The 15964-nt window shown below is 38.5% G+C and overlaps 1 protein-coding gene across 2 annotated transcripts in view; it reads right to left on the reverse strand.

The window, feature by feature from the left end:
* The window catches only part of NRG1 (neuregulin 1), a 155544-nt gene extending 139961 nt beyond the window's left edge, over positions 1-15583 (reverse strand). Inside the window, exons 1-2 of one of the 2 annotated variants that reach the window (XM_056569326.1) lie at positions 15522-15583; positions 9411-9686 (exon numbers count right to left, since the gene is read on the reverse strand). In XM_056569326.1, coding sequence (XP_056425301.1) covers positions 9411-9489 — 79 coding nt within the window. In that variant the 5' untranslated portion in view covers positions 9490-9686; positions 15522-15583. Of the gene's footprint in view, positions 1-9410; positions 10001-15521 lie in introns of those variants that run through there. The other variant, XM_056569335.1, reaches the window with a different exon arrangement.
* Positions 15584-15964: the final 381 nt, after the last annotated feature.

The following is a 15964-nucleotide window of genomic DNA, read 5'->3' on the forward strand; positions in this document are numbered from 1 at the left end:
TCATTGGTAGCAATCCACTCTCCCCCCCCCCCCCCCTCCCTCCATTTGGTGCATGAACTCCTCAAAGGCTTATGGCACTGCCATTTCAGGATTAGCTCCTATTGCATGGCCAACATGTGGTCTTTAATCTAGACCTCTATCCTTTAGGTGTAGGCTTCACTCCAGTCACTGGCTAACCAGACTAATCAGCTGTTTTGAACTCTCAGTCATGCTAACTTGCACCACAACAATGTCCCTGAGTCAGCATCGGGGCTTTCCCTTGGCCATTGCTTACATTGGGCTTCTTCTCCTGACTGGACCCAGAAAGGAGGGCTTCATGGTTACTAAGCCAGCAAACAGTTCCAACTAACAAGGTACAGTAAAGCCTCATTGACATCAGTGGTTAAAAACTCTTTGCTGAATGTGTTTATATGACGTGAAATGAGCGGAGTTGACTTGTTTTTCTACGCTTAATTCAAGTAAAACAACAGGCACCTTTTGGGTGCTCCTTCACAGACGAACAAGGGAGCTGGATGGGGCATTGCACAATGGATATCGACGGGCCCTACCTACTTTAAATGGGATCAGGACCCATTTGTATCCGTTGTGCAATGGACTATCTAGCTTTGTTTTCTGTATCTGACACATACTCTGCTCCTGAACAATACTCCGACGCAGATGTGAACTTTACCTAAGGATTACACACCTTACATATCCATGTCAGAATATTTATCTAAGTGATGCTGATCAATACTTTAAAGGGATTGTCTGGCAATAGCTTTTTTTATTTAAGGAAAGACAGGGGGCACTGTCAAATAATGAAGTCCTACTCACCTTTCCCAATCCCATGCCGCTACTGTTTGAAAGGCTTCCGAGAGCAGCTGCGGAGGATTTAGAGAAGTGCGTATCACTTCTTTTGTTGTATTTTTGTAGTGCACCCAGTCATATGTTTTATTTTGATTTTCTATCACCAGACAACTCCTCTAAGATTAAAATGTATTCATTATTATTGCTCCATTTGTCCATATTCTACTTTATGTTACAACCACTTGAGTACTTCATTTTTCGAGAGACTATAAACAAAACATCCACCCAATAGCCATATCTGAACTAGAGACTATAAACAAAACATCCACCCAATAGCCATATCTGAACTAGAGACTATGAACAAAACATCCACCCAATAGCCATATCTGAACTAGAGACTATAAACAAAACATCCATCCAATAGCCATATCTGAACTAGAGACTATAAACAAAACATCCATCCAATAGCCATATCTGAACTAGAGACTATGAACAAAACATCCACCCAATAGCCATATCTGAACTAGAGACTATAAACAAAACATCCATCCAATAGCCATATCTGAACTAGAGACTATAAACAAAACATCCATCCAATAGCCATATCTGAACTAGAGACTATAAAAAAAACATCCATCCAATAGCCATATCTGAACTAGAGACTATAAACAAAACATCCATCCAATTGCCATATCTGAACTAGAGACTATAAACAAAACATCCACCCAATAGCCATATCTGAACTAGAGACTATAAACAAAACATCCACCCAATAGCCATATCTGAACTAGAGACTATAAACAAAACATCCACCCAATAGCCATATCTGAACTAGAGACTATGAACAAAACATCCACCCAATAGCCATATCTGAACTAGAGACTATAAACAAAACATCCACCCAATAGCCATATCTGAACTAGAGACTATGAACAAAACATCCATCCAATAGCCATATCTGAATTAAAAGCAGTTTTATATCCTTTCATCACATAATATCTTACGCATAGGAATGAAATAAACATTTGTCTACATTAAAAAGCTTTCTTTATTCTTTCCTACTTGCCTTTGAAAAACATTTACTAGTTGATAAAAATAGTTGTCTCTCAAATACTTTTATCGACAGGTGTTAACTTTATAAAGTACTTCAAAAGGACTTTCCTAATTAGACAGTAACCATTTTACTTTGAAACCTGTTTGATGTTTCTTTTTAACTTCTATACTATTTTTATGTTTTATGACCATAATCAGGGGGGTGGATGTCTCCTATTGTGTCATATGCGCATTTCTATGAAAAAAGCTTAAGGCAAACAAGTTCTGATATGATACATTTCACTGTAATATATATATATATATATATATATATATATATATATATATTTTTTTTTTTTTTTTTAAGGATAAAACACTATTATTTTACCATTTACTCTAAATTATAAAGACTAATCACTATATTTTGTATTAGTAATAGTATCTACCATAACTATTTTCTTGGTAGTGCCTATGTTACTGCTTGTAAACAAGTGTCAGCTGCTGGTATTACACCACCATGGGATGTAGAGTAGTCTGCTTTGTGCTTTAGGCTGAGCTGCTAAGTGAATAAATTGCTATTGACAATATTTTTACAAGATCATTTATCAGTAAATGAAGTTGCCTTTATAGGGCATAACTTCTCCCCACTGGCATTTGAGTGAGATTATTAGGTTTTCTAGTTAAGTTTTAAAAGCATGAGCCAATGATGTGTTCTATGGTCAATAAACCACAGACTGATCGTCAGTAAATACTGAAATTTACAAGCTATAACACCGGTCCTTAGCATCATATATATCACAAAGAACAGTAAAGCAAATGAATTACTAGAAGAAATGTATTTGATGTGAAATATGGATTATTTGTAGTAATGTCAGGAAGGGGACAGTTCAGATTCTTAGTATGATTATGAAAAAATGAGACCAAATCCCAATCCTGGGGGGTTTACCTTCCACTTTAAATTTAGTTGCAGCCAAAACCAGACATTCTCACTATCGTTGTTGCTCTAGTTAAATCTTACAATAGGCTGACCACACACATGGTAGATTTTATTTGGTCAGAGAAAGTTTGTCACCTTCTATTGGGTGCACCGCTTCTTGGTGCTAGTTGATGTCATGGATGCCGTACCATCTTGGGTTTATCTGATGATAGGAGCCCCTTTTTAAAGTAAAGATGAGACTATCGCATTGGGCAATGCACTCTTCACTACTTGTTACCTGTGCAGAAAATCAGAATGCAGAAGTGATAGAACAGTAATAAATTGGGCCCATGTAGGTGGAATAGAATGACTGCTTACAGAGGTGTAACAGGGACCAATGCGACATCTCTAAGGCTGGGTTCACATATGTCCGGCATCCGGACTCTGGATGCAACTGATGCCACAACTGATGACAAGTTGTCATCTGTTGTATGGCATTTGGCATTCATTGTTTCTGGAAGGCAGTGTCCAGTGCTCTCCACCGTGTCCAACCACCCGGCATCAAAATTGAGACGCTGAATGATTGTGAACTGTCCCATTCAAATGAATGGGATCAGTTCTAGCATCAGTTTCCCAGGTCAGGTGTACGCCAGAGGGAAACTATGCCAGGCGCCTAATCTATGTGAACCCCACCTAACCCGGCCCTTGAATTTTGTATCATTTATTGAACAGGTCTCCACATATTGGGCAAAAGTGACCTTTTAAGCTCCATCAGGCTCTATTGCCTTGATATACACATTGGAGAACTTGTCCAGAGGGAAAGTTGCTGAGTTGCCCATAGCAACCAATCATTTTTGATAAGGCCTCTGAAAAATGAAAGAAGTGATATGATTGGTTGCTATTGGCAAATCAGCAGCTTTTCCTCTGCACAGGTTTTGATAAATCTCCCCCATAAACTCTACACTCCATATAGTTATGCCCTTTAGTTTTTAGAATTGTGAAACTAACTTTTTAATTTGTTTAAGTTAATAGAAACTAAAACAAACATTTAAGTAACAGTTGATGAAAACTGATGGGGGTATTATTGGAAAGAGGTCCATCACTTCCATTTGTGTTGCCAGGGAGCCCAAGAATGTAAATCATTGACTGATGTGCACTCAAGGTTCACCCATCAAGCTGGAAATTGACAGCAAATTCTTTATAGGACTTAATGTGTGGAAGGACCCATTCATACACATTCCTATGTCAGTCTTGAAGTTAAGAATTAGTGAAATGTCATATACTATCATGGAGTCAGTGTTCACAAGACCAGGATATTTTGCATGGAAATTGCTGTCAGCAATTATGTTGTATGCTTATATTATGGAATGTATAGAGAACACAACATGTGACATGACTCTGCAGCGCACGCAGGGAGAATGTTGTCCTGAATCAATTCACACATAGTCAACTGAAGAAACAACTTCAGGGTAAAAAGGTAAATAAAAGAAAACCAAAGCCCCGGATTGTCTGATCCAAGCAATTCTATCTGGAGGCAATGGATGTTCTAAGGGCGGATATAAGGGAGGATATTATAATTATGCACAATAAAGCTAAGGGCTCTAAACACAAACACAGAGGATAAGCCACAACAAGCAACACTTCTATCCCACCATATACAAATCCTGCCACCCATTAGAAGAAAAAAAAACAATATGCAACTAAGACAGACTCTGCGTCCATCTCCCTTCTGTTCAGTAAGCAGGTCATTGTCCACAGGAATGCCAGCCCTGGAGGCTTCAAGTCATGTTTTGTCCTGATTTCAATGCTGACAACATCTTTAAGACAGAGATCATTCCGATAAGCTACTGAAAAAAGTGCCATTTCCCTTAAGAATGCAATGTGTTTTATAATGATAGAAGGTATAATGATAAAAAAAAAACTTTGATACAAGAAAAACAACATAGGGGGGACCTTTCCATCCAAGTCTTTTTTATAGTCACACAGCTTCGGTAGACATATGGCACCGGGGAACATTAGGCACCAGTTGTCATCATGCAAAGATCCAGCCCATCTGCAACGTGGATGTGCTTTATGTCCTGACTGCATCATCACCCAGTCTGGACCATGTCTGTGCATGAAGGGATGCGGGTGGTGTTGTCCACCGTGCAGGACAATTAAACCTATTCCTAAAACAATGGCATTCCTCGGACACTTTGTAAATGCATCAAGTGCATTGCACTCAGTGTTCATCTTGTTAGACAAATCTTAATGGTAGACGATATTTCATATACTGTAATCTGTCACAGATTCTGTTTGTATAAATAAGGCCTATCTAGGACTAGTGTTGCTCGCGAATATTCGCAATTCGAATTTTAATCGCGAATATCGCATATTCGCAAATTCGCCAATATTACAAATATAGCACTATATATTCGTAATTACGAATATATATATATTTTTTTGCGCATATGCAAAAATTTATGCGCATATTCGCAAATATTGAGCCCTCCCTTCTTTAATGGTATAGGGAACTATGACTAGTGCATTAATTCTGTGTTTTTTTTCCCATTGAAACCAATAGGCCCATTGTGGTCTATGGGGATCTCACGGCATGTAAAACCGTCTTGGCAGCACAGTGGATGGGAGACCACCACTGGTTCGAGTCCCGGGGAGGGACAGAGTGCTACAGTGTTGTGGTTAAACTTTACTTTCCTGCCCATAGCAACCAATCAGATTGCTTCCTTCATTTTTCAGAGGCCTTTTCAAAAATGAAAGAAGCAATCTGGTTGGTTGCTATGGGCAACTGCACAACTCTTCCTCTACACTGGTTGCTATGGGCAACTGCACAACTCTTCCTCTACACTGGTTTTGATGAATCTCCACAATAGAGGGAGATTTATCAAAACCTGTCCAGAGGAAAAGTTTCTGAGTTGCCCATAGCAACCAATCAGATTGCTTCCTTCATTTTTCAGAGGCCTTTTCCAAAATGAAAGAAGCAATCTGATTGGTTGCTATGGGCAACACAGCAGCTTTTTCAGGAAAGTAAAGTTTAACCACAACACTCTGTCCCACCCCGGGACTCAAACCAGTGGTGGTCTTCCATCCACTGTGCTGCCAAGACAGTCCTGCTTATCTTTATATGTTACATGCTGCGAGATCCCCATAGACCACAATGGGCCTATTGGCTTCAATGGGCAAAAAATCACAGAGTTAATGAACTAGTCATAGTTCCCTATACCATTAAAGAAGGGAGGGCTCAATATAACGAATATGCGAATTTCGCAAATATACGACAAATATTCATCCATATATTCGCAAAATATCGCAAATACAAATATGGCCTATGCCGCTCATCACTATCTAGGACATATATTATGTATTGCAGTTAGCAGATTAGGGGGATCAATGGGTTCATACAATGCATTGACATTGGTTTTTGTCGATGTGCTTTTCATCTGTGGAAGCCCTTCAAGTAATAAGTGCTGCTCTCAGGACCAAAGTGCATTGTAGAATAGTAACACATCTGTTCTGTCATCAATACAGGTCATTTGTGTAGTACTAAAGGACTTACCACTACAGATTTAGGGCTACAGAACTGGAACTACAGGTAGAAGTAGTAGAGGCTTTGCCAGCCAAATCCTCAAACAATCCAAGCCTAGGATATATTATGTAGCAAATTTCTACCTGACGCTTCAATATTTAACATCAAAAGATCCACAATTATTACATTTACCAAATAGTTGCTTAAATATGTCAAAAATTCAGAAATGTGTTCAGTGCGCACAGTAGACGTGATCATACAGGACAACAGAAAAAGTGGAGAATTTCCAAGGTCAAATCTTGAAAACATAAGCTTGTAAGACATTAGACCTGGCATCTACAGAATACGCAGCTACAGCTTTCTTGCTGAGGAAACAGGATTAAGAGAAGATTGCCTCAGTCTAAACCTGGGAACCCTTTTAAGCATGTAAATCCATCACTCAGTGGTAAGCACTCCGAGGTAGGTATCTCCCAAAGTCCTGGATAAAGAACTGCCCTGAGCAAAGTCAGTTCGTGTATATTCACACGTGGCAAATTTATTGCTGACATTTCTACCGCTATTTCATTCAGCACATGTATCAAAAGTAACCGCATCTAGATGCGCAGAGTGGACCTTTATGTAGCAGAAATTTCTGCAACAATTCAGAATGTGACCATGTCTGCAGCATAGTCGACACGTGTAAAGAGTAAACATATACGTCAGTGGCATCCAAACTGTGGACTGCTGCAGAACTCCCAGCCTGGGTCTAGTTAGCTGAAATGCAGTACTAAACGCTATAGTTATTTTTGTGTATCCATCTTATTGTGACAGGCATTGAGGGGTATGTATACAACCTTTTATTCCATTATTTGGGCTGTAGTTTGTCTCTATTTTATGGTGCAGTCGCTTTTTACGACAATGTTTTGCACCAAACCATAAAGAACATTTTTTTTTACAATGTGACGTTGGAAGTATTGATTTCAGTTGAAATCACATAGTGGTCAGGATTATATTATGTGTGACTTTTCAGTTTGTCGCATATTTTGGCGCATCTACGCTTATTTAGGTGCAATTCTACACCAGTCCTCAGATGGCTTAGAAACTGTGGCAGCATTATTAAAAAAAAGTCGCACATTTGTCGCATGGGATAAAAAGTTGCACAAAAAAAGAGTAGTGTTGAGCACGGATATTCGTAATGCAAATTTTTATTGCAAATATTTAGAATATAGTGCTATATATTCATCATGACGAATATTCTTTTTTTTTTTCAAATGTGAATTTTTATGCCAATTGAGTGAACAAACATAGCGAAGATGCGCATTTCGCGAACATAGGACGAATTATTGTCACTATATTCGCGAAATATCGCAAATTCTAATATGGTCCCTGCCGCTCATGACTAAAAAAGAGGAATCACCATACAAAGTAGAGTATTGACATAGAAATGTGATCAGCACCAGATTTATCACATGCCCTGCGTTGTGTAATAAATTTGGCGCAGGTACACAGTTTCCACCGCGAGAATGAATGGAGTAAAAAAGACGTTCACCTTCTCCACTTTTCATATCTACCCCCCCATTGTCACTACACAAATAATGCATCAATACTTTCCTTCGTGAATATGTCTCTTTTCACAGTTCACTCACAGCGCAGGTGGATTTACATAGGACTGCAGATAATCAGAATGCACCAAAAATTGCAATCGACAATCGCGTCATGGCTTAACCAATGCCATTGAGGACTTATTTCCCTCTACTGTACATTACATTTACAAGTCCTAGGAATAAAAAGTGCAGGAACTCACCCAAGATTTCCACTCAAAAGCTGCTCCTGCTAATGGGAACAGTGTTCCAGCTGTGAAAAAATGCGGGAACTCAGTTCCTGCAGGACTTGAGCCCTGTTTACAAGTCATAATATTGATCACAAACAAACAATCCGTTTCTGGACATGGAGAAAAAAAGCGCAAATATCCCTACGTTTACTAGCTCATCTGTCAATGATTAATATCCGACAAGAACTTGTCTCAACATGGTTCTATGCTGCCTCTGAAGGTTCACACCAGCTGAAAGGAGACATGAAAGTGACGTAGGAAATGGTCTGATCCTCCTGATAATAAGTGTGTTTAAGGAGTCACTCTCACTTCAGATCCTCAGGACAAACCTAAAGAGACTTTCTAAATGTAGCCCTGTCCGCTGACATTTTATTTGTGCTCTAACTAACTATAATGTGTGATCATTTTACAGCAAGTCACATGACATTAAGGAAACAATCAGATTTAAAACATAGATGCTTCATTATGGTGCAGCAGAAGAATTTTTTTTTTTAAACCAGGGTGCCTCCAGCTGTTGCAAAACTACAACTCCCAGAATGCCCGGACAGCTTTCTAAATGTAGCTCTGTCCGCTGACATTTTTTTTTTTACTCTAACTGACTATAATGTGTGATCATTTTACAGCAAGTCCGATGACATTAAGGAAACAATCAGATTTAAAACACATATGCTTCATTATGATGCAGCAGAATATATATATTTTTTAAACCAGGGTGCCTCCAGCTGTTGCAAAACTACAACTCCCAGAATGCCCGGACAGCATTCTAAATGTAGCCCTGTCCACTGACATTTTTTTGCTCTAACTGACTATAATGTTGGATCATTTTACAGCAAGTCAGATGACATTAAGGAAACAATCAGATCTACAACACAGATGCTCCATTATGGTGCAGCAGAAGATTTAAAAAAAAAAAAAAAACAGGGTGCCTCCAGCTGTTGCAAAAATACAACTCCCAGCATGCCCGGACAGCCTTCGGCTGTCCGGGCATGCTGGGAGTTGTAGTTTAGCAACAGCTGGAGGCACCCTGGTTGGAAAACACTGGCATAGTCACTAGGGCACTGCTGTCAGCTGGTGGAAGACACCCTTAACACATGATGCAGCAATTCTGTAAGTTGTGGTAGATCACAGCAGAGTAGGGGAATTCCTTCTCTCCAGATCTGTCATTTCATCACTAGAGGGCAGGTTAGGAAAGCAGATGGAGTGTTCTATCCGCACTGTGACAGTAGTGACCTGGTAATCCCAGCAGCATGTGCTAGCTGTGATATCCTACAGGGCACACCATATATTTACAAGGATTGGGAACACATATAGGATCACTGGACATAGAAAGAAACACAACTCACTTGGATTTCCCTCATTTTTCTTCCGATCCTTTTTCCCTTTCTTATTCCCCTTTCCTTCCTTCTTTCTGCTCTCAGACATAGCGAGGGATTTAAGGCTTCTTAATGGAATGAGGTGAGATGTATAATCCAGAGTGGTGTGCTGTCTCTCCTCCTTGGATGTGACGCCTGCCCCGAGTGATCCCCTGACAGTCTCCTCTCACACTGACATCACAGCTCCAGGACTACTAGGACCACAACAAGGACCACTACCATCCAGCAAGTCTCCACAACCTCTTCCTAGCATCCACAGTGTACAAAAAGCAAATCAAAATAACACAAGTTATGTCCAGTCTTCTGAAATGTCAAAATAGGTTAAAAAGAGAAAAAGTTACCAAAAATACAAAACTGAAATATCATTCTACACAAAAAGAAAAAATCATATAGGTGCAATGTCCTGCTTGGCTTGTAAGTTTCCCAAAGTTCCCCTTGTCCCAAGTTTCTCCTGCCTTGCACTGGAGAAAACTCTCATTCTACCGTAGTATATGTATAACCATTCACACACCCACATGAGGTGGAGCAAAGGCAACACATGGAGAGAGGAAACGGCCTCTAGAGGTCGCTGGACTGCACAGGACTTTGGAAAACTGGCAAGTTAGAAAAAGCATGTGTGTGTAAATATATTCATATATGTGTGTGTGTGTGTGTGTGTGTAAATATATTCATATGTGTGAGTGTGTGTGTGTAAATATATTCATATGTGTGTGTGTAAATATATTCATATGTGTGAGTGTGTGTGTGTAAATATATTCATATGTGTGTGTGTAAATATATTCATATATATGTGTGTGTGTGTGTGTGTGTGTAAATATAGTCATATGTGTGTGTAAATATATTCATATATATGTGTGTGTAAATATATTCATATGTGTGTGTGTGTGTAAATATATTCATATGTGTGTGTGTGTGTGTGTGTGTGCGTAAATATATTCATATGTGTGTGTAAATACATTCATATATATGTGTGTGTGTAAATATAGTCATATATATGTGTGTGTGTAAATATATTCATATGTGTGTGTGTGTGTAAATATAGTCATATATATGTGTGTGTGTGTGTGTGTGTGTAAATATATTCATATGTGTGTGTAAATATAGTCATATATATGTGTGTGTGTAAATATATTCATATGTGTGTGTGTGTAAATATAGTCATATATATGTGTGTGTGTGTGTGTAAATATATTCGTGTGTGTGTGTGTAAATATAGTCATATATATGTGTGTGTGTGTATGTACATATATTCATATATATGTTTGTGTAAATATATTCATATATATGTTTGTGTGTGTAAATATGTTCATATATGTGTGTAAATATATTCATATATATGTTTGTGTGTAAATATATTCATATATATGTGTGTGTGTGTGTGTGTGTGTGTAAATATAGTCATATATATGTATGTGTGTGTAAATATATTCATATATGTGTGTGTGTGTAAATATATTCATATATGTGTGTGTGTAAATATATTCACATATGTGTGTGTGTAAATATATTCATATATATGTGTGTAAATATATTCATATATATGTATGTGTGTGTAAATATAGTCATATATATATATATGTGTGTGTGTGTGTGTGTGTGAATATATTCATATATGTGTGTGTGTAAATAGATTCATATATATGTGTGTGTAAATATATTAATATATATGTGTATGTGTGTAAATATATTCATATATATGTGTGTGTGTGTGTGTGTAAATATATTAGTATATATATATATATATATATATTTATATATATGTGTGTAAATATATTTATGTATGTGTAAATATATTCATATACATATATATATATATATATATATATATATATATGAATATATTTACACACACACACATATATATATATATATATATTTACACACACACATATATATATATATATATGTGTGTGTGTGTGTAAATATATTTATGTGTGTGAAAATATATTCATATATTTGTGTGTGTATATATTCATATATATGTGTGTGTGTGTGTGTGTGCGTAAATATATTCATATATGTGTGTGTGCAAATATATTCATATATATGTGTGTGTAAATATATTAATATATGTGTGTGCGTGTGTGTAAATATATTCATATATATGTGTGTGTGTGTGTGAATATATTCATATATCTATGTGTGTGTGTGTGTGTGTAAAATATTTATATATATATGTGTGCGTAAATATATTCATATATCTGTGTGTGTTTAAATATATTCATATATATGTGTGCGTAACTATATTTATATATATATGTGTGTGTAAATATAATCATATATGTGTGTGTAAATAAATTCACATATATGTGTGTTTAAATATATTCATGTACATGTGTGTGTAAATATATTCATATATCTATGTGTGTGTGTAAATATATTTATTTATATGTGTGCGTGTGATGTGTGTGTAAATATATTCATATATGTGTGTGTAAATATATTCATATATATGTGTGTGTGAATATATTCATATATATGTGTGTGTGTGGAAATATATTTATATATATATATATATATATATATATGTGCATGTTTATATATATATATATATATATATATATATATATATATATATATATGTGTGTGTGTGTGTGTGTAAATATATTCACATATGTGTGTGTATATATATTCATATATGTGTGTGCCTAAATATATTCATCTATGTGTGTGTGTATGTGTGTGTGTATATATATATATATATATATATATATATATATATTTATATATATAAATAAATACACAGTCATGGCCGTAAATGTTGGCACCCCAGACATTTTTCAAGAAAATGAAGTATTTATCACAGAAAAGGATTGCAGTAACACATGTTTTGCTATACACATGTTTATTCCCTTTGTGTGTATTGAAACTAAACCAAAAAAAGGAGGAAAAAATCTAATTGTACATTATGTCACACCAAACTCCAAAAATTGTCTGGACAAAATTATTGGCACCCTTTCAAAATTGTGGAAAAATAAGATTGTTTCAAGCATGTGATGCTCCTTTAAACTCACATGGGGCAAGTAACAGGTGTGGGCAATATAAAAATCACACCTGAAAGCAGGTGAGGAGAGAAGTTCACTTAGTCTTTGCATTGTGTGTCTGTGTGTGCCACACTAAGAATGGACAACTGAAAGAGGAGAAGAGAACTGTCTGAGGACTTGAGAACCAAAATTGTGGAAAAATATGAACAATCTCAAGGTTACAAGTCAATCTCCAGAGATCTAGATTTGCTTTTGTCCACAGTGCACAACATTATCAAGAAGTTTGCAACCCATGGCACTGTAGCTAATCTCCCTGGGCATGGACGGAAGAGAAAATTGATGAAAGGTGTCAACGCAGGATAGTCCTGATGGTGGATAAGCAGCCCCAAACAAGTTCCAAAGATATTCAAGCTGTCCTGCAGGTTTAGGGAGCATCAGTGTCAGCGCAAACTATCCGTCGACATTTAAATGAAATGAAACGCTATGACAGGAGACCCAGGAGGACCCCACTGCTGACACAGACATAAAAAAGCAAGACTACATTTTGCCAAAATGAACTTGAGTAAGCCAAAATCCTTCTGGGAAAATATCTTGTGGCCAGATCAGACCAAGATAGAGCTTTTTGATAAAGCACATCGTTCTACTGCTTACCAAAAACGGACAGAGTACCTACAAAAGAAAAGAACACAGTACCTACAGTGAAATATGAGCAGTGGTGGATATAATCCAGGAAAAATAGGAATTACCATCAGGCGCTTCTCCTCCTAGGACATACATAGGCAGCAGTCCATGTAGGGTTAACAGAGTATCTTTATTTGCAACTCAAGTGAGTTGCAAATAAAGATACTCTGTTAACCCGACATGGACTGCTGCCTATGTATGTCCTAGGAGGAGAAGCGCCCAATGGTAATTCCTATTTTTCCTGGATTATATCCACCACTGCTCATCAATTATCCAGCCGACTGAGAGGGACCTGGAAAGGAAACCATGGCTGCTGACCTCCACTTCATTTGCGATTCTATATGCCTGCAGAGGTGTTGTGCTTTAAGCACAACATTATCCGGTAAGCCTCCCATTTTTTGCGCACATTGAAGCCTAAACGATAAAACTGTCTGCACTAGGAGCGCACCTGTCTTTTTGTCTTTTTATATACAGTGAAATATGGTGGAGGTTCAAGGCATCATGAAATCTGAGGATTACCAACGGATTTTGGGTCGCACTGCACAGCCCAGTGTCAGAAAGCTGGGTTTGCATCCGAGATCTTGGGTTTTTCAGCAGGACAATGACCCCAAACATACGTCAAAAAGCATCCAGAAATGGATGGGAACAAAGCGCTGGAGAGTTCTGAAGTGACCAGCAATGAGTCCGGATCTAAATCCCATTGAACACCTGTGGAGAGATCTTAAAATTGCTGTTGGGAAAAGGTGCCCTTCCAATAAGAGAGACCTGGAGCAGTTTGCAAAGGAAGAGTGGTCCAACATTCCGGCTGAGAGGTGTAAGAAGCTTATTGATGATTATAGGAAGCGACTGATTTCAGTTATTTTTTTCCAAAGGGTGTGCAACCAAATATTAAGTTAAGGGTGCCAATAATTTTGTCCAGACCATTTCTGGGAGTTTGGTGTATCCAATTTGCTTTTTTTACTCCCTTGTTTGGTTCAGTTCCAATACACTCAAAGGGAATAAACATGTGTATAGCAAAACATGTGTTACTGCAATACTTTTCTGTGAGAAATACTTCATTTTCCTGAAAAATGTCAGAGGTGCCAAAATTTGCAGCCATGATTGTATATACAGTGGTCCCTCAACATATGATATTAATTGGTTCCAGGAGAACCATCATATGTTGAAACCATCATATGTCGAGTACATATGTCTATGCAAAAATGGTAATTGGTTCTGGGGCCTCGGAACCATTGTATGTTGAATACATATCTCTATGGGAAACTGCTAATTGGTTCTGGGATGACCATTGTATGTGGAGTGTATGGGGAGTGTTTAACAAACCAGGGTGCCTCCAGCTGTTGCACAACTACAACTCCCAGCATGCATGTACAGCCATTGACTGTCTGGGCATGCTGGGAGTTATAGTTTTGCAACAGCTGGAGGCACACTGATAGGGAAACATTGATGTATGGGGTGTATAGTGTGTATATGTATTGTATGTGATGTGTGACATCGCATACAGTACTGTACAGTTCTTTAAATACCTTCAGGGGGGACAGAATGTCCTCCATTACGATCCTGCCAACTACAGCTCTATAGGAAAGGAAGGAGAGGGCAGCCAGCAGCTCATTGGATGCCTGCAGCAAGATGCTGCAGGCTATTAGCTATGGCTGCACGGGGGGGGGGGGGGGGCTTACACGGAGCTCACAGTGGAAACCTGCGTGAGTTAGCAGGACAGCATGTGAGTAACAGGAGGTTGCTGAAGTTGTCTGCGCTGTCAGATAGCTGTTTGTACGATGGCCCCGACACACAGCAGCATCATATGTCAATGCTGCCTTCAACATACGATGGGCTCTGAGAGGCCATCATATGTTGAAATGATCATATGTCAGGGCCATCATAAGTTGGGGGGTCACTGTATAGGTGTGTGTGTGTACGTAAATATATTCTTCCCTCTCGTCTGCCAGCAGTACAATGATGGGTAACTCTGCCCCTGTGAGCTTGCAGGACCTTAGGATAATTTTTCTAAAAAACAACCTGAGTAACTAGAGCCCCTCCCCCCTACAAGGGGATATAAAGCTCCCCAGGGGCATAGCTAGAAATCATAGGGCCCCGATGCAAAAAATTGTCCTGGGCCCCCCTACTCCCTGATGACCCGCTTCCCTACTCCCTGATGACCCCTTACTCGGCCGCACAACAAGATCAGTGGCCACAGCACTGATGAGACACAGTCAGGAGAATACAAAGTGATATAAGTCACTTACAGACAGGGCAGGACCCCACCAATCACCTTGGTTCAATTGGCTCTCCAGATGGTGCAAAGCTACAACTCCCATCATGTCTAGAGAGCCTCAGGCATTATGAATGTTGCCGTTTTATAACAGCTGGAGAGCCACAGGTTGGGTGAGACAGAACACACAATGACATCACTGACCTGAGTGACGTCTTCTCTGCTGTCTTTTCTTTTCTTCTCCATCTGGTCCAGACACCAGGACGTCTTCCAGCTCCATCTTCTCTGCAGAGTCTGATGCCAGAACATCATTGGTTTCTTAATTTGTCAGCAGATCCTCATACTCTGTATAAACACAATAATCATTATAATGCTGTACCCCCTGAACACAATACTGCCAACCACTGTCCCCTCTAAATATATTATTGCCACACACCGTACTCCCAAATATACGGTAATACTGCCACACACAGTACCCCCATGAATACGATACTGCCACACACTGTTCCCCCTGGATATAATACTGGCAACAACTGTACCCTGAATATAATACTGCCACACACTTTACCCCCTGGATATAATACTGGCAACAACTGTACCCCTGAATACAATACTGCCACCCACTGTACCCCTTGAATATAATACTG

This window comes from Hyla sarda, chromosome 1, assembly GCF_029499605.1.
Source record: "Hyla sarda isolate aHylSar1 chromosome 1, aHylSar1.hap1, whole genome shotgun sequence".
Taxonomy (NCBI): Eukaryota; Metazoa; Chordata; class Amphibia; order Anura; family Hylidae; genus Hyla; species Hyla sarda.